At 43.0% G+C, this 18,711-nt stretch overlaps 1 protein-coding gene across 1 annotated transcript in view; it reads left to right on the top strand.

The window, feature by feature from the left end:
- Positions 1–18,711, top strand: part of LOC126469713 (alkaline phosphatase-like) — a 244,989-nt gene that overhangs the window by 138,990 nt on the left and 87,288 nt on the right. The window contains exon 2 of the mRNA XM_050096898.1: positions 8,598–8,800. Coding sequence (XP_049952855.1) covers positions 8,598–8,800 — 203 coding nt within the window. The remainder of the gene's footprint in view (positions 1–8,597; positions 8,801–18,711) is intronic.

An 18,711-nucleotide genomic window follows, 5' to 3' on the forward strand; every position in this document is an offset into this window, starting at 1 on the left:
CGTCATCGAACTGTTCGTGCAGATGGTTGTTGTCTTGCAAACGTCCCCATCTGTTGACTCAGGGATCGAGACGTGGCTGCACGATCCGTTACAGCCATGCGGATAAGATGCCTGTCATCTCGAGTGCTAGTGATACGAGGGCGTCGGAATCAAGCACGGCGTTCCGTATTACCCTCCTGAACCCACCGATTCCATATTCTGCTAACAGTCATCGGATCTCGACCAACGCGAGCAGCAATGTCGCGATACGATAAATCGCAATCGCGATAGGCTACAATCCGGCCTTTACGAAAGTCGGAAACTTGGTACGCATTTCTCCTCCTTACACGAGGCATCAGAACAACGTTTCACCAGGCAACGCCAGTCAATTGCTGTTTGTGTATGAGAAATCGGTTGGAAACTTTCCTCTTGTCAGCACGTTGAATGTGTCACCACCGACTCCAACCTTGTGTGAATGCTCTGAAAAGCTTCTTCCTGTCGGTTAAATTTCGCGTCTGTAGCACGTCATTTTCGTGGTGTAGCAATTTTAATGGCCAGTAGTGTATATAGAGAACAGTTTATCTATGAATAGCATGAATACCAGGTACCCGAAGAAACAGATTTTTTGTGAATAGATGGAAGATGATTAAAAAACCGAGTATTAAATAGAGTTACATGTGTAATTGCCTGACAATGTCAGAAGGAGTGGAATCTCTGTATCAGTGTAAAAAAGCTTCCAAAATATAATACTTATTGCTCAGATTTGGGCAATAAAACTTCTATTTTGGAAGCTTTTTAGAGTTAAATGTGTATCGAAGAATTGGGAGATGTTATTGGCAAGAGGCAACTAGTGTTAAAAATCATGCATAATGTGTTCTGTCAAATGTTTGCCAACATACACAAAGCCACCTGAGTTGAATGGCCGTGTAGACAAGGAAGCGAATTGAAGGCGATGTCCGGCTTAGCATTTCAGGTGAACGGACAGATCGAAAGTCAAGTGCTAAGAGGCTCTCGGAAGGTGGCGCCCAGATGGCAAGGTCGACACGCAAAGAAATGGTGAGGCAACGTAGCTAGGGACGTGTCACTGGATGAGATGTGTGTAAACAAAAATTGTAAATAGTAATATTGTTAAGAGATGTTTGTAAACATATATTCTAAGTATGAGAGCTTGTTTTGTAATGGCTTCTGCTTTATCAGGAAATAGTCTAACTGAAGAATATGATTTAATATCTAAATGGAGGAGATTCATTAATTAATTATTTGAGAAATTGAAAAACATATGTTTGCCATTTGGGCAGAGAAAGAAAATAATTAGTACTATAAAAACAGTATGGGATATGTAAAAACTTGTTTGTAAGTGGTGTCTAAATATGTTTCTTCGTTACATGTAACTATAATAAAATGTATGGTGCCTGGAATGACGGGAAATCTGACGACATGATAACAATAAGTCTTAAGTTGAAAACCAAAGCCAAAGCCCCAGTCAGTAAGGAAAAAAGACGGTTGGAAACTGTGTAATGTCGCTGCCAACGATGAAGCATAATGGTATTATAGCGCCACGGATCGGCAGTTTCGGTAAACGAGTGAGACATGGTTGAAATAAAGATAATGTCTCAGTGATAAAAGGAATACCGTCGAGGCCTAGGTGCTTGTTAAAAGTGTTGTTGTGGATGACCAGGTGATGTTACAGAGTAAAAGGAGAAAAAATATCCCATGTGTAGTGTAACTGAATATCTCGAGCGATAATGAGTCGCTAATAAAGGCATCTTTCTTATATTTGTGTTTATTTAATGCTAAACTGTTAAATAATCATTTATTTCTATAGGACGATAACCAAGACGACGAAAAATGTGAGTGAAATGTTTAATTAATGATATCTCTGATGAGCACTATCAAAAACACAGTTTAAAGAGAATGTTTCAAATTTTGTGTTCATGGTCTCGAACGGTGAATGTAAAGTATATTACTTTGTATTTATTGTTTATCATATTGAAAATGGTAATGGGTATAGATATTACGAGAGCACGGAAAGTGGAATGAGAATGTTGTGTGGATACTGAGAAACTGAATAATAGTGTACTTTTGATATTTATATAAACTTTAAGATATGTTTGTGTCTGGTAAATCTCCAACGAGATCATTCAATGAAAAAAAAATTGTTTTGAACAGATCGTGATAAGATTCTACGTCTATTTTTCAAGTTTGGAAAAAGCCTACGTTTACTAAATAGGAAGAAGTAAGGAAATTGCACAGACTACTCCTATAAACCATAATACTGTGACTCTGCGATTTTCAAAATTGGGATTTTGTTTCAGTTTCTCGTGCTCTGGAATATATTTTATTTTCCTAATTTTATGTTTACTAGGGCTCGGCAGACAGCAAAAATAATTCGCTGCCTTAACCAACGCTGCAGAATATGATGGCAGCGAGTAGGAAGTTGATCCCCACAAAGCTAGAGTTGATGAGTGGACCGTATGGCACGGTACTGAATCGTGGGAGTGGGCCCTTAGAGCTAATCTTGCTTGGCTGTAGGCACACATCTGAATACTTCACAACACCTGGCATCCCAATGGGGACAGCTGTACATATTTCTTCCTTTTTCGTAAAAATTTGTCTTTAATTTTTATATTTCCCGTCGTATTTAGATACAGCATGGATAAGCATAAAATATATCGGCTTCTGGATGATCAGCACTCTGTGCAACAGTTCTCGCAGATGTACCAATTCCGATATAATCGACTACTTGCAGGCCACTATTAATACTTTGGTACCTGTAAGTGTGGTGCAGCTGCAGTCAGTAGCTGGAAGAAACGCAATATTTAACTACATTACCTGGGTAAGAATAAAAATACCTCATCAACTGGATCATCAGCACTCTTTGTCACTGGTTATAAACGGTTTAATCCACTGCTGAGGGTTGTATCAGGCTAAACATGACCGTTATGACGTCACTTCCGGTGTCAGGTTACACAGTTGCGCTTCTTATATTCAAGATCACCTCTCCCTTACGCCGCCCCCCCCCCCCTCTCTCTGGACCAATGAGATTAAAGCTTCCCTCCCACATTCCCCTTTTTATTACTAGAGCAGCTGCATGGAATGCTCCGTTTGAGCTCTCAGCATCATAGAGAGAGGACCATCACGTTTGTTTGAGGCCAGGGTGTTGGTATTCGTTGTAACTAATAAGACATGAAATTTATTGCAATTACGTAAGTTTCGCCATTCGAGCTCTAGGGAGAGAATCAGGGTGTGGGTATTCGTTATAAATTAATTTTATTATTATTATAATCACGCCAATGATCGTCATTCGAAATCCAGGGAGAGGACCAGTGTTCAGATATTTGTTGATAAAAAGTTAAATTTAACATTATTACAATTACGCGAATTTCGTCATTCGATTCACCAGCGGAAACCAACGACCACTTCCAGGCAGTCATTTTTCGCATTTTTCACATTTTTCTATGTTTTCAACAATTTTACCTTTTTTATGCATTTTCCCGCGTTTTTTTACATTTTCCATATTTCCCATGTTTTCCACAATTTAACCATATCACGATATTTTTAATATTTTCCACGAACTATGTGTGAATGTACAAGAACATTTTTGCTCTTATTGCAAACAACAAGTACGCTGTTGCAGAGACGTTAAAGGCTGAACAGATGCCACAAGTTGCGATCCAAACAAATTACCAAAACACATCATTTCACGATAAATATAATGTTCCACAGGCCTTAAAGATAAAACAATACCGCAGTGCAATGGATATTGCCGCACCATCCCTACGTCACTGTGTGTGTGTGTGTGTGTGTGTGTGTGTGTGTGTGTGTGTGTGAGAGAGAGAGAGAGAGAGAGAGAGAGAGAGAGTGTACGTGTGAAACGAGCTCGTTCCCCTATTGGTTCAAATTAAGACGTCACGGCAAAATCTCGGTAAATATAAACTAAATTTATGATGTCACAGTAAAAATTTTGAGGTTCATAGATTTCCAAGCCGCCCGTAAATACAGCATCCATAACAAATACTACACTACTACAAACCCATACCTAGGTTCAAATGGCTCTGAGCACTATGGGACTTAACATCTGAGTTCATCAGTCCCCTAGAACTTAGAACTACTTAAATCTAACTAACCTAAGAACATCACACATATCCATGCCCGAGGCAGGATTCGAACCTGCGACCGTAGCAGTTGCGCAGTTCCGGACTGAAGCGCCTAGAACCGCTCGGTCACCGCGGCCGGCACGCACACCTAGATTACGAGGAATTTGCCCCTGCATTCGCCGGATAAATGGTGGTCTAACGCGACGCCTGTAGCTCAGGCAACTCATGTTTCCAGTGCTGCCGCCGCCACGTCTGGCACGACCGAACGAACCCGAGCAGACAGTGGTAAGGAAACACATTTTCTTTAAACGTACCATGCATATGTGATCATCTTTATGCCAGGTACGGCTGTCCTGTGTGCTGCCAGAGAAGATACTGCTACGAAAGCATGCTGTCAGGGACAGATAGTCCGCCCACGGTAATGAAGGCCATACCTGACACCCTGGTGGAAACATGTGAGTGGCTTTGCAGATAAGCGCCAAGCACTCCCATTGCACCCCCCTCTTTCCATCCATAAGAAACAAGCTCCTCCAATCATCGTAGTTTTAACATTAGAGAAACTGCGTGGGCGACATAAGTCTTGGTCAGCTAGCGCTCCCAGGTGGAATAAAAAAGAGTAAGAAGACAATTAACCCTCAAAAGCATAATATTTTTAAAAAAACGCAACATGCATGCGACCTAAGAGATACGCAGCATTCGCATTCCATCTGTTGATAAACTGTCACGCCCCACAGTCCACGCAGAACCTCACAATAGCACGGCAGTGTGTGGTGTTCCCCTGGTGTCTCACGTACTGCAGGCCCTCCGCCACCCATCCGAGCAGACGAACGCCTCTTTACAACGGATATACAAACCATTTAGGCGGCGGAGTACAACCATGCGAACAAAAGTCTTACACATATCTGATAAATGTAGAATAACCGCTATTTCTTCTTGATTCACATCATCGCCAAGAGAAAAAATACTCCTGCGATCGCTAAGGTGCGTCCTCCACCGCAGGCAAAACTTACTACATGAAGTTGTTTGTGCTGTTGTTCACACACTTCAAAAATCATGTGAGCTGAGGTAAGGACTCGCTTGTGCTCCTGCTATTTAATGGTCACACACAGTAAGAGTCTAGAAGCTGTTCAGTAAGCTCGTGATAATGGTAGGCTATTATCATGTCACAATTACCTGGTCACACCACCAGCTGGTGCTGACATTACCCGCAGACTGTAATCGTTTGATGTTTCGTTTCTTTGCACCTCTTAAAACCTGTTTTATTCATGTCCAGGACAAATGGTTGGGTGAAAATGTAGGAAAAAGTATAATGTAATTTCAGATATCTGGCCTACTGCTGAGCAGCAACAGTTGGAACAGCAGAGTGCCTTCCACTCAGCTGGAATTTGGCCTGCGAATATGAATTATTTCAGATCATCATTTTTCACTTAGATTGTTTGGACGTTGATGATAATTTCTTTGAGAATCCCACTTCTACAAACAATGGTAGGGACGTTTAAAGTGATGACGACTGCCCGACAAATGGTTCAAATGGATCTGAGCACTATGGGACTTAAGATCTAAGGTCATCAGTCCCCTAGACTTTGAACTACTTAAACCTAACTAAACGAAGGACATCACACACACCCATGCCCGAGGCAGGATTCAAACCTGCGACCGTAGCAGCAGCGCGATTCCGGACTGAGGCGCCTAGAATCGCTCCGGCACAACGACTGCCCGACACCTACAAAGAATTTCAAGAAGACTGTGGATTGTTAAGTCATCAGATGACCAAAACGAATTGCAAAACAATTTAGGTAAGATATCTGTATGGTGCGAAAAGTGGCAATTGACCCTGCATCAAGAAATTTGTGAAGTTATTCACATGAGCACTAAAAGAAATCCGCTAAATTTCGATTACACGATAAATCACACAAATCTGAAGTCTGTAAATTCCACTAAATACTTAGGGATTACAATTACAAATACCCTAAATTGGAACGATCACATGGATAATGTTGTGGGTAGAGCAAACCAAAGACTGCGATTCATCGGCAGAACACTTAGAAGGTGCAACAGGTCTGCTAAAGAAACTGCTTACACCACGCTTGTCCGCCCTGTTCTGGAATATTGCTGTGCGGTGTGGGATCCGCATCAGGTGGGACTAACGGGTGACATCGAAAAAGTACAATGAAGGGCAGCTCGTTTTGTATTATGGCGAAGTAGGGCAGATAGTGCCACATATATGATACGTGAATAGGAGTGGCAAGTACTAAACAAAGGCGTTTTTCATTGCGATGGGATCTTCTCATGAAATTTCAATCACCAGTTTTCTCCTCCGATTGCGAAAACATTCTGTTGGCACCCACCTACATAGGGAGAAATGATCATCACGACAAAATAAGAGAAATTAGGGCTCGCACAGAAAAATTTAAGTGCTCGTTCATCCCGCGCGCCGTTCGAGAGTGGAACGGTAGAAAGACAGCTTGAAGTTGGTTCACTGAATCCTCTGCCAGGCACTTTATTGTGAATAGCAGAGTAATCACGTAGATGTAGATGTGGACAAGGTGTCACCTCTTCCAAATTCATACAATAATCCTACTACTCGAGGTAGAGGAAAACCACAGAATGCCACTGTAATCACTGGCGGTCCTTATAAGCAACAACTAAAGCAATCGAATGGTCAAATAAAAAAGTAAAAATCCACTAGGACATTATTTCCGAAAGAACAGAAAATAAGACACTGTTGACTGTTGAAGCTAGTTGTGAATTTTATCTAAGAAGAAGGAAGAAGACGGCGTGATACAGTGTATGGACTGTAAATTATGGGTTCATACATAACGTGAAGCTCAACATAAGGAAATGCTTCTGTTCAGACTGCAATTAGACTTCACCACTACGTGCCATTTCTAATCTCATTCCATAGACATGATTAACATACAGGATGACAATTATAGAACTATATGAAAAAATGTAAATTAGGTACAAACTGCGACGTGCACACCCATTATTCAACATTTTAAACGTCACTAAAGATATTCGGATTTAGGTTATGACAAGTTCGAAATGCCCCCCATCATTGGCGATGATGTGGCGCAGACGAATAGCAAAATTCTGCGTGATCCACTTAAGTGTCGGAACATCGATGCTGTCGATGACCTCCTGATTGGCTGTTTTCAGCAATGGTTTTGGGTTATTGATGTACACCTAGTCGTTAACATAGCCCACAAAAAGAAGTCGCACGTGTTCAGATCCGGAGAATATGGCGGCCAATCGAGGCCCCTGCCAGTGGCCTCTGGCTACCCCAGAGCCAGAATGCGGTCTCCAAACTGCTCCTCCAGGACATCAAACACTCTCCTGCGTCATCGACTAGGAGCTACAGTCTGGAACCGCGCGACCGCTACGGTCGCAGGTTCGAATCGTGCCTCGGGCATGAATGTGTGTGATGTCCTTAGGCTAGTTAGGTTTAAGTCGTTCTAAGTTCTAGGGGACTAATGACCTCAGAAGTTAAGTCCCATAGTGCTCAGAGCCATTTGAACGTCCTAACACAAACTGTTCAGAAGTTATAAAGATTTTATTTCATATAGTTCAATAATTGTCACCCTGTATTTCAGTGTGTCAAATTTTCTTATATTTTCCAACGTAACAAATTTCCTACTTTATTCTTTGTTTAAATTTTAAGCGCTTTATGAGAACGAAGCACTTTTCCCCTAATTTACCAGTATTAATATCTTTGAGGTAATGAATTCTCCAAGAACATTTGTTTTGTTTAGTTAGGCCTTACTACCAAAATATCACGTATGTCTAATAAATATGTTGAAATACATCTTCTTTAAGATATTATAGTTCTTATTTACCTTTTACTTACAATCTGGTCCAACTAAGCAACTGAAGGTCAAAATTAAGCAATTGGTTTCCTAATTTGGACCATTTACATACTTCTAAATTTTAACTTATACACCTTAAAATATGTATTTACTCATAATTCAATATCACATCATGAAAGCGTATGAATTAAATACGTAATAAAGGCTTGGGGTAACAACATATAAAAGCGGTCCAATATAGGCAGCCTTCCCCTACTATGTGAACATTCATTTAATCAGCATCTCTTAAATGTTTCTTTCCTAAATGTTAAATTATTACAAAGTATTATGGCCTATTAAGAGGGGTGTAATCACAGTGAGTTTCAAACTGTCAAGTATTGTATTTACTATTTACAAACTTGAGTTGTTGGGTTTTGCATCGAAACCAGTTGAAAGTAAATTTTCATTAATAATTCAAGAACGAATGCTTTTAGGACATATGTTTATTTTGATAGTTTTTCTATTTTGGATTGAGGAATCCCCCCTAACGTCTAAAAGTATTTCTGAAACACCTTTCATACGGTTGCTGTTAATTTCGTTTTAATTCCTGGATCGTTTGTTCTTCCAGACTTATTGTTGCTGCAGGCATATGCAACAGTGAGTTTCTAAACGCCAACATAAAATGTAATTGAAAAAAATTGTGTTAACTCTTTTCATAGAGTTGTATTTGTTTCAGATCAGACGTACTGGAATGAAGTTGCCCGGGAAGAACTGAACATAGCACTAAACGTGAAACTGAACACAAACTTGGCAAAAAATGTGATTTTATTTGTCGGCGATGGAATGTGTCCCAACACTTTGACGGCAGCAAGAATTTATAAACAGTCCGAAAGCGCGAGGCTCTCGTTTGAGAATTTCCCTCACATGGGATTGTTAAAGGTACGTCAGTGTTTTCTTTATTACTGCTATAAATTTCGGCTTAAGAACAGTATAGTGTTATTCGTTTCTGCTGGTGATGGTAATATATTTCGGGTGTCATCTCAGTTCATCGTAGTATATTATGCAGGAGTTGCTGTAAGTAATAGAAAGACACAATGTTTATTAGTAGTCTGTTGGCCTCCTTTAGCATGCATCCGACGTTGGATTGACAAAAGCAAGTTGTTCTCAATAGCCAGAGTGATATGTTTTAGTTTCGTCCAGGTCACTAACTCAGAAAGTGTCCTTTTACAGGAAAGCTACTCCTCAATCACCCCTCCGGAATACCATACAAAAGTTCAGTTATAGTCCGATCACTGGACTGAGGATATCAAACGAGGTGTTATAATTCCTTATCATCTTCATTAAACGTCCGCCTGGTTTGGTGGGTGTTAACGTGCTCGCATCCCATGCAAGCGGGCCTGGGTTCAATTCCCGGCCGGGTTGGAGATTTTCTCTACTCGGGGACCTGGGTGTTGTGTTGTCCTCATCACCATTACATCCTCATCACGGGCGCGCAAGTCGCCCAATGTGGCGTCGACTGAAAGAAGACTTGCACTTGGCGGCTGAACTTCCCCGAATGGGGCCTCCCGACCAACGATGCCATACTCTCATTTCATTTCATCTTCATTAAACGAGTGTCGAAGAAAATTTCAGAAATATGAATGGGAGCATTATTGTCTTCGTATTCAGGTCGTTCAGCAGGGAGTATATCCTCCAGCATTGGGTGGAGATGGTCTCCCAGAATACAAGCGTAACCGTTATTTGCAGGTACATGTCTGCAGTCGTGGTACACACTGAAATCCCTTCGCCTACAGTACTGTAGCACGCCGCTCGAGAGACAGAATGGCACAGCCAGTACATTTCGTGCAGCAGTTCGCTTTATGTATGTCGAGAGGAACAAAAGTGCAACAATCTCTGATGATGTAATGGGAGTGTACAGCAACAGTGCAGTATCATGTGACTCAGCGTTAGGTGGCGCAGACTCTTCCAGGGTGATCAAACAAGCCTGAATAACTAAGAAAAATGTGACCTACTATCTCTCTGTGAAAAACTGGGAATCGCAACAGAATTGGAGGACACGATGCTGAAAGACCGCCAAAAAGAGCAAAGACTCAACCAGCATTTCGTGGGAAGCCGACAGCCCCCAGTTCATTATGCACAGGGCACAGTCAAACATGCTGCTTCTTTGTTGTATCAAATTTTCCCTTATACCCTCTTGTTATCCTGAAATGGCACTGATTGACTTCTTGCTCTTTCCTTGGATGAAAAAACCATTCTGTAGCAGGCACTTTCAGAATGATGACGAGCTGATTTTCGAAGTTGAATGTTTCCTGAACAGCCAAAAAGCAGACAATTACAACCAAGACCTCCACCAAGTCTTATATGGTTGAGGAAAAATATGTGACATCGAAGGGTAAATTTGTAGAGAATAACAATAGTGTCTGTCCATATGACATTCTCCCATTGTTGTGTAGAACGTGAATGCCAGTGATACTAACGTAGTCCTTTAGAGGTGAAAGTACAGGTACTGAAACAGATACTCTGCCATGAATATTTGTAGCATGCAGTTTACACCAGACAGATTCTGACGGCACAGTGTCATATAGATACGTGAGTAGTGGAGGTATAGGTATTCTACCATATTGTTCTCCTTATATAAACAAACCGGCCGGATGCCACATCCTAATTTAATGACGCACATGTAAACAAACAGTTCACTTGGGCTCTTATTTCTTTAGGGCATAATTAAAGGGCTGTACTGTAATTATAATTACAATTAATGAACTATAAGTATCGTTTTAATTACAATAATTTATAACCAATATGGCGGCCGAGTAGTGCACTTCCACTCACATTTACCCAGGTGTCAGTTATGTCATCATAAAGACGGTGATTTATGACCCAAACATGGCGTCCTCACTGTCCCAGTGGTATAGTGTGCTCCTATTGTCCTCCTCCCATCATTGGTCACCTTAGGGTGTCTCAAATCTTGAGAGGGGATATTCATAGTTTGTACATTGGTCAGGGAACAGCAGCAACAGTAAAATCAGGTGATATTCGCATACACACTAAGACAAAAAAAAAACGACACACCAGGAAGGAATTATTCGAGCGGGATGTAAATCAGTAGATGTGACTTACATGTACGGACAAACAAATGACTACAATTTCAGAAAAACTGGTTGATTTATTAAAAAGAAAGAGCTTCAAAAATTGAGCAAGTCAATAACATGTTAGTTCACCTTTGGCCCCTATGCAAGCAGTAATTCGACTTGGCACTGATTGACAGAGTTGTTGGATGTCCTTCTGGAGGTTATCGTGCTAAATGCTGTCTAATTGACGCGCTAGATCATCAAAATCTAGAGCTGGCTGGAGAACACTGCCCACAATGCTCTAAACTTTCTCAATTGTCTAGATATCCTGTGACCTTGCTGGCCAAGGCAGGGTTTGGTATGCACGAAGACAACCAGTAGAAACGCGTGCTATGTGTGAATGGGCATTATCTTGCTGAAATGTAAGTCTGGAATGGCTTGCCATGGAGGGCAACCGAACGGGGCGGAGAATATCGTCGATGTACAGTTGTGTTGTAAGTGTGCCGTGGACCGTGAATTACAACCAAAGGGGTCCTGGCTATGAAATGAAGTGGCACCCAAGATTATCAGTCCTCGCTGTAGGGCTGTATGGCGGGCGACAGTCGCACTGTTATCCCACTGTTGTCCGGGGTGTCTCCAGACACATCTTCCCTGGTCATCGGGGCTGATTTCGAAATGTGAATCAACAATGAAGACAATTCTACTTCAGTCAATGAGATCCCAGGCCGAATGTGCCCCAGCACCACTGCAAACGGTCTTGTTTGTGCACAGAGGTCAATGGTAGTTGGTGCAAGGCTCGCTGTGAGCTCAGTCGCCGAGTAATGGTCCTTGTGGTCACTGAAGCACCATTTGCACGTCGGACTGATGATAATGATGAATCTGTGGCTCTGAGTGCCTCTATGATGATTGCTTGGTCCTCCTGTTTGTTGTCTCTCTACATCGACAGGTTCCTTCTTGACACTGTGTTCAGCCATAGTTCATCCATTACTGCCAACGTCATCAAATAGTGGCATCGCTCCTATTCAAATGTCGGATGATTCAACGATTACTCAAGCTGGCTTCTTTGAGCCAAACTAATCGTCCTCTCTCAGATAATGACATCTGTGTATATTGTTCACGCCCCTGTCTGCAAGGCTCAGTTACTGTCCAGCTGAGTGTACGGGCTGAAATTCGTGAAGATTTTATGCCCTGGTATGAACAAGTCCCATGTTTACTGTTCTTCCCAGCTGCGTGGTGAAACTGTGCTTGCAGCATCACACATTCATTCATCAGCCGCCAAAGCTTACAGTTTTGCATTTTCCGCCGATACGTATATGAATACCAATTTGTGATCAATTTGCATAACTCTATCGTGGTGCGCCTTTTTTTTTTCTTGGTGTATTCCCAACAGAGTGTGGCACCCCTGAGATTTTTCTGGCAGAGTATCGTGCCCAATGCTAATTTCTGCAACATAAGACGCTCCTTACTATTTCGGAATTATTTTACCAATTTATCAAGAAGACACATCTAAATATGGCCTTTACGATAATTTTACCGATTTTTCAAGAATACACACGTGTTTATTGGACTGTGAAGGCTAAGAATGCATTATTTAGCAACAAATACGCTGAGGTGACGAAAGTCATGGTGTAACGATATGCACATATACAAATAATGGTAGTATCGCGTAAACAAGGTATAAAAGTGCAGTGCTTTGGCGGACCTGTCTTTTGTACGCAGGTGATTCCTGTGGAAGAGATTCCGACGTGATTATGGCCGCACGACGGCAATTAACAGACCTTGAATGCGGAATAGCAGTTGGAACTAGACGCATAGGACATTCCGTTTCTGAAATCGTTAGGTAATTCAATATTCCGAAATCCACAGTGTCAAGAGTGTGCCGAGAATACCAAATTTCAGGCATTACCTCTCACCACGAACTACGCAGTGACCGGCGGCCTTCATTTAACCACCGCGAACAGCGGCGTTTTGCGTAGAGGTTGGTTGGTTTGTGGATTAAAGGGACTAGACCACGTGGTTATCAGTCACTTATGCGTTGTCAATGCTAAAATACAAGCAATAGTGCGTGAAATAACCACAGAAACCAATGTGGAATATGACGGATGTACGAGGGCTATTCGGAAAGTAAGGAACGATAGGTCGCGAATTGGAAACCACAGTGAAAATCAAAACTGTTTTATTTGCAACGGTTAGCTACACCTTCCACCTACTTCTCTACACAATCACCTCTCAGACTTAGACATCTGTCATAGCGTTGTACCAACTTTTCAATTCCATCGTTATAGAAGACAGCCGCCAGTGCTTTTCGACAATTTTCTGCTCTGGAATGCAGCTCGTTGTCTGTGTCAAAATATTGTCTTCATAACCAGCGGTTCATTTGAGCAGAGATGAACCTCAGGGGTAGCCAATTACGGGCTGTATTGTGAGTAATCAGACGCTTCCAATCGAAAACGCTACTGGAGCATCTTCATTGCCCCTGCAGAGTGCGGCCGAGAATTATCGTGTAGAACGAAACGTATGACAGTTATGTTATGTGACTTGCATAGCTTCAGGCGAAATCTTTCGCCAGGCCCTCATACTTGGCGGGAGACGCTAATTTCTAACCATCTTTACGTTCTCACTGTGAGCTCAAAACTGAAAAAAACATGATGCGATCGACAGGTGTACTAGACACAGTGCCCAAACCATCTGTGCAAAGCTTCATCAGATTTTCACTGTATTTTCCATTTCGCGACCGATCGTTCCTTACTTTCCTAATAACCCTAGTATCCGCTAGGACAGTGTGGCGAAATTAGGCGTTATATAGCTATGGCAGCAGATGACCCACACGAGTTCCTTTGCTAACAGCACGACATCACCTACAGCTTCTCTCCTGGGCTTATGACCATATTGGCTGGACGCTAGACGTTTAGAAAACCGTGACCAGGTCAGATGAGCCCCGATTTCAGTTGGTAGGAGCTGATGGTAGGGTTTGTGTGTGGTGCAGAGCCCACAAAGCCCTGAACCCAAGTTGTCAATAAGGCAGTATGGAAGCTGGTGGTGGCTCTCTAATGAAGTGGTTACATGGAATGGACTGGGTCGTCTGGATGTTTGGGTGCTTTTAGACCATTTCCTGACATTCACGTACGTCATGTTCCCAAACAACGATGAAATTTTTATGGATGACAATACTCTCTGTTACTGTGTAACAGTTGTTCGCAATCGGCTTGAAACACGTTGTAGACAATTCGAGCTAATGGTTTGGTTATCCAGATTGTCCAGCATGAATCCCGTTGAACATTTATGGGACATAATCGAGAGGTCAGTCGTGCACAAAATTCTGCATCGGCAACTCTTTCGCAATTGTGGACGGCTATAGGGGCAGCGTGGCTCAATATTTCTGCAGGGGACTTCCAACGCCTTGTTGAGTGCCATATCAAGTTGCTGAACTACGCTGGGTAAAAGGAGGTCCGACACGATATTAGCAGGTAACCCATGACTTTTGTCACTTCAGTGTAGTCACCTGCTACATCCCCTTTGTAACCACACTACAGCTATTTACGGTTTTTCTGCTATTTTATCCTTTTTCCCAGTGTGCCATAAACACACTTTCTCCAAGAAAACACACATAAAAATATGGAACAAGCAATCACCACTATGCAGTAATTTGACAAATTACACGATTCTTAAGCATTATACGATTTTTATTTAACAACAAATATGCACAAGGCCTACCGTTTCACTTAAACGAACTTATCCCCTAGCACTTTGGTGTGTGACGTCACTGTCAGGTCTCTTAACACTATACGATTACACTGGAATTGTAAAAATAATGGCGGCAACACTTGTGCAGAGAAAAGTTCATACATCGTGAATACCTCGCACTTGTGATGCTCGCACTTGGCTGGAGAAGCCTTCGTCTGTGTGACTGCAAGACTCATCACCTGTGCCTAGCAGATAGCCCACACTTCCAGCTCGTCACAGCCTCTGCTGCCGCTGAGCGTTCCTACCACAGCTGCACATTTCAGGGGCGCAGACTGCTGCGATGGTCGGCATAGTATACAAATAATTACATCTTTATTTAAACAAACACCCGAAATAACATAAGCAATACCCTCCAACCTCTTCCCAGACTCAGGGCTACTATAGGTATACAGTGGGTCATCGTGTAACCCACTGAGACCTTTCGCGATCGAGGACATGCCAGCTCTTGCTGAATGACCACGGGCGTAACACTCAGAGAGAGTGTTTAACAAGACTGATTCGAGAATTTTCTCCCATTTTATTGATGTGCAATCTGATCAAAAGTATCCGGACACTTACTAGCAGACATTAATACGAGATCTGTCTACTGTTCAATTCACATGCCGTATCTAGAAAGAGAAATCGAGCTAGGCAAGTCGTGTAATCTGCTACGCGCTGTAAGTGCTTCGTCGTTTTTGAAGTACTGTGGCGTATTACCCTCTACAAATCAACAGTAACATTTCGACATTGCTTAACGTGTTTCGTCTTATTAGACAGTAACGGAGATGAAATAATGTGATTACAGCACGTGGAAGGGTGGAGCGAAGATGGTTTTATTTCTACAACACTTCCAAGATACAGCAAACCCACACAAGCAGAATATTTGTAATTTCCGTACACCACGCTTGTTCACTCCTCCTCTCGAAGGCTGTAGTTTTTAATGAGTCATTTATTAAGGTGAGAGTAGATGGAGAGGTGGATTAATAGTGTCCCCAGACCAATGAACAAATAAGATTTGATGTTTGATGCTGCATCAGTATCGTAATCGAATAGTAATGTATCTTTCCCTCTATTTATACGCAAGAAGTTACATTATGTTCAGGGTCAACTACACTACTGCCTATTAAAATTGCTACACCACGAAGATGACGTGCTACAGACGCGAAATTTAACCGACAGGAAGAAGATGCTGTGATATGCAAATGATTAGCTTTTCAGAGCATTCACACAAGGTTGGCGCCGGTGGCGACACCTACTACGTGCTGACATGAGGAAAGTTTCCAACCGATTTCTCATACACAAACAGCAGTTAACCGACGTTGCCTGGTGAAACGTTGTTGTGATGCCTCGTGTAAAGAGGAGAAATGCGAACCATCACGTTTCCGACTTTGATAAAGGTCAGATTGTAGCCTATCAGTCGAGATGACAGGCATCTTATCCGCATGGCTGTAACGGATCGTGCAGCCACGTCTCGATCCGTGAGTCAACAGATGGGGACGTTTGTAAGACAACAACCATCTGCACGAACAATTCGACGACGTTTGCAGCAGCATGGACTATCAGCTCGGAGACCATGGCTGCATCGCAGACAGGAGCGCCTGCGATGGTGTACTCAACGACGAACCTGGGTGCACGAATGGCAAAACGTCATTTTTTCGGATGAATCCAGGTTCTGTTTACAGCATCATGATGGTCGCATCCGTGTTTGGCGACATCGTGGTGAACGCACATTAGAAGCGTGTACTCGTCATCGCCGTACTGGCGTATCACCCGGCGTGATGGTATGGGGTGCCATTGGTTACACTTCTCGGTCACCTCTTGTTCGCATTGACGGCACTTCGAACAGTGGACGTTACATCTCAGATGTGTTACGACCCGTGGCTCTACCCCTCATTCTATCCTTGCGAAACCCTACATTTCAGCAGGATAATGCACGACCGCATGTTGCAGGTCCTGTACGGGCCTTTGTGGATACAGAAAATGGTCGACTGCTGCCCTGGCCAGCACATTCTCCAGATCTCTCACCAATTGAAAACGTCTGGTCAATGGTGGCCGAGCAACTGGCTCGTCACAATACGCCAGTCACTACTCTTGATGAACTGTGGTATCATGTTGAAGCTGCATGGGCAGCTGTACCTGTACACGCCATCCAAGCTCTGTTTGACTCAATGCCCAGGCGTATCAAGGCCGTTATTACGGCCAGAGGTGTTTGTTCTGTGTACTGATTTCTCAGGATCTATGCACCCAAATTGCGTGAAAATGTAATCACATGTCAGTTCTAGTATAATATATTCGTCCAATGAATACCCGTTTATCATCTGCATTTCTTCTTGCTGTAGAAATTTTAATGCCCAGTAGTGTACCAGTTTCTACACTTTTTTACAGAAGACAATGTTTCTGGGGCGGTGTAGAGGATATGTGGTCTTATTTAGGTGCAATATTTGCATTTATGTATTGAAGTGAACTGAAATTTCTTCTCTGCTGTCAGACATGAAATGACGAGTGGATGATTAATGGGATTGCCCCACACTAGTAGCCAACAATTAATTGTTGTCAATAATTAAATAAAATCAACCACAAAGGGTCGAAACTAAGGGGTTGATATATGAAAGTAAAAGGATTCCTCAGATGATTAAAACATGAAAGAAATGTATTTATATCGGCGCTGTTGACACAAACCAAAACAAAATTACAAATCTCATGGCCGATTTGATAGGGCGTGGACACAACTCATTATCAATGGGAAGGAGGGGGTGGGGGGAGTCCTCTTACCATTATTCGGTATCGTTCGTCGTGTATTGCTGTCGGTGCCAGGCGCTGTTCGGAGCTGTGCGGCGCGACTCAGCTGCCCTTATCATCTCCGCGTTGTCTGCCCCTTGTTGGTTGCTTGGCTGAGGCTGCGATATCACGGTGTCGGAACGAGGATCTTAGCGGTGAATGGACGCTTCCACACCGTCTCGCCGAGCCCCTTTCCTTCTCCTCCATTTATCAGCTCAATTCTTCCTTTTGGCGTTCTCTCTGGCGGACAAAATTTCCAATTCAGTTCAATGACAGATCGCCGTTTCAAGGCCACGCCTCCTCGTGCAGAGTGGAAATTTCCTATCTGACGTGGGCTGGTGTGAATTGGCATCTTTCTCACGATTTCATTTCCTTACGATGGTTTTTTTTTAACTCCGGGGCTGTTGTGAGAGCAGCTACACAACACTTTTTTGTAACCATTCTCTCTCTCTCTGCGTGAGGCTTGGACAGACTCATGTTTGGTCTTCATCTCAGAGTCTGCTGGCGTGTGTGATTTGTAAGGAACGTTCTTACTGTCGAGAAAAACATTTTCTTAAGAACGCTGACTTCTTTCACACGCCTCCCTGTGTCGATTCTCCGCGCTTTGTGTACGCTCCTCCCTGTACCCGTGGGATGTTGGACTTGTCGACACATTCCTGCTCTGTAAGGCAGGTAAAATGACTGTGGCCAGGCCAGGTGGACTCACATGCTTTCGCACGTGCATTCTTGACGTACCATCGTAATGACTGCAAGTGTCCATCAGTTCTCAGCACCCTTTGCAACGTGTCCTTTCTTCGGTGAGGCGGGGGCGACTTTCCGACTTCCCGCTGTGTGCTTGCAGAATGGCGGCAGTGTCTTCTTCTAGGATGCTCACCTTAGGGTGTCCATCTCCTTCCTCCTTCTCAGCCGCTGGCGTTGCGAGTTGGCGAAAGTGGGCTCAGGTGAAGGTACCACAGTACTTTAATGTCAACTACCAGTCCTTGCACGAGCCACTCACAGGTTCAAAATGGTTTAAATGGCTCGGAGCACTATGGGACTTAACATCTGAGGTCATCAGTCCCCTAGAACTTAGAACTACTTAAACCTAACTAACCTAAGGACACCACACACATCCAAGCCCGAGGCAGGATTCGAACCTGCGACCGTAGCGGTCGCGCGGTTCCAGAGTGAAGCACCTAGAACCGCTCTGCCACCACCACTCACAGGTCATCTTGCAATTCGCTACTACGTTCTTATAGACAAATGCATCACCCTACATCAACATCAAAACAAATACCC

Source organism: Schistocerca serialis, chromosome 3 (genome assembly GCF_023864345.2).
Source record: "Schistocerca serialis cubense isolate TAMUIC-IGC-003099 chromosome 3, iqSchSeri2.2, whole genome shotgun sequence".
NCBI classification, from domain to species: domain Eukaryota; kingdom Metazoa; phylum Arthropoda; class Insecta; order Orthoptera; family Acrididae; genus Schistocerca; species Schistocerca serialis.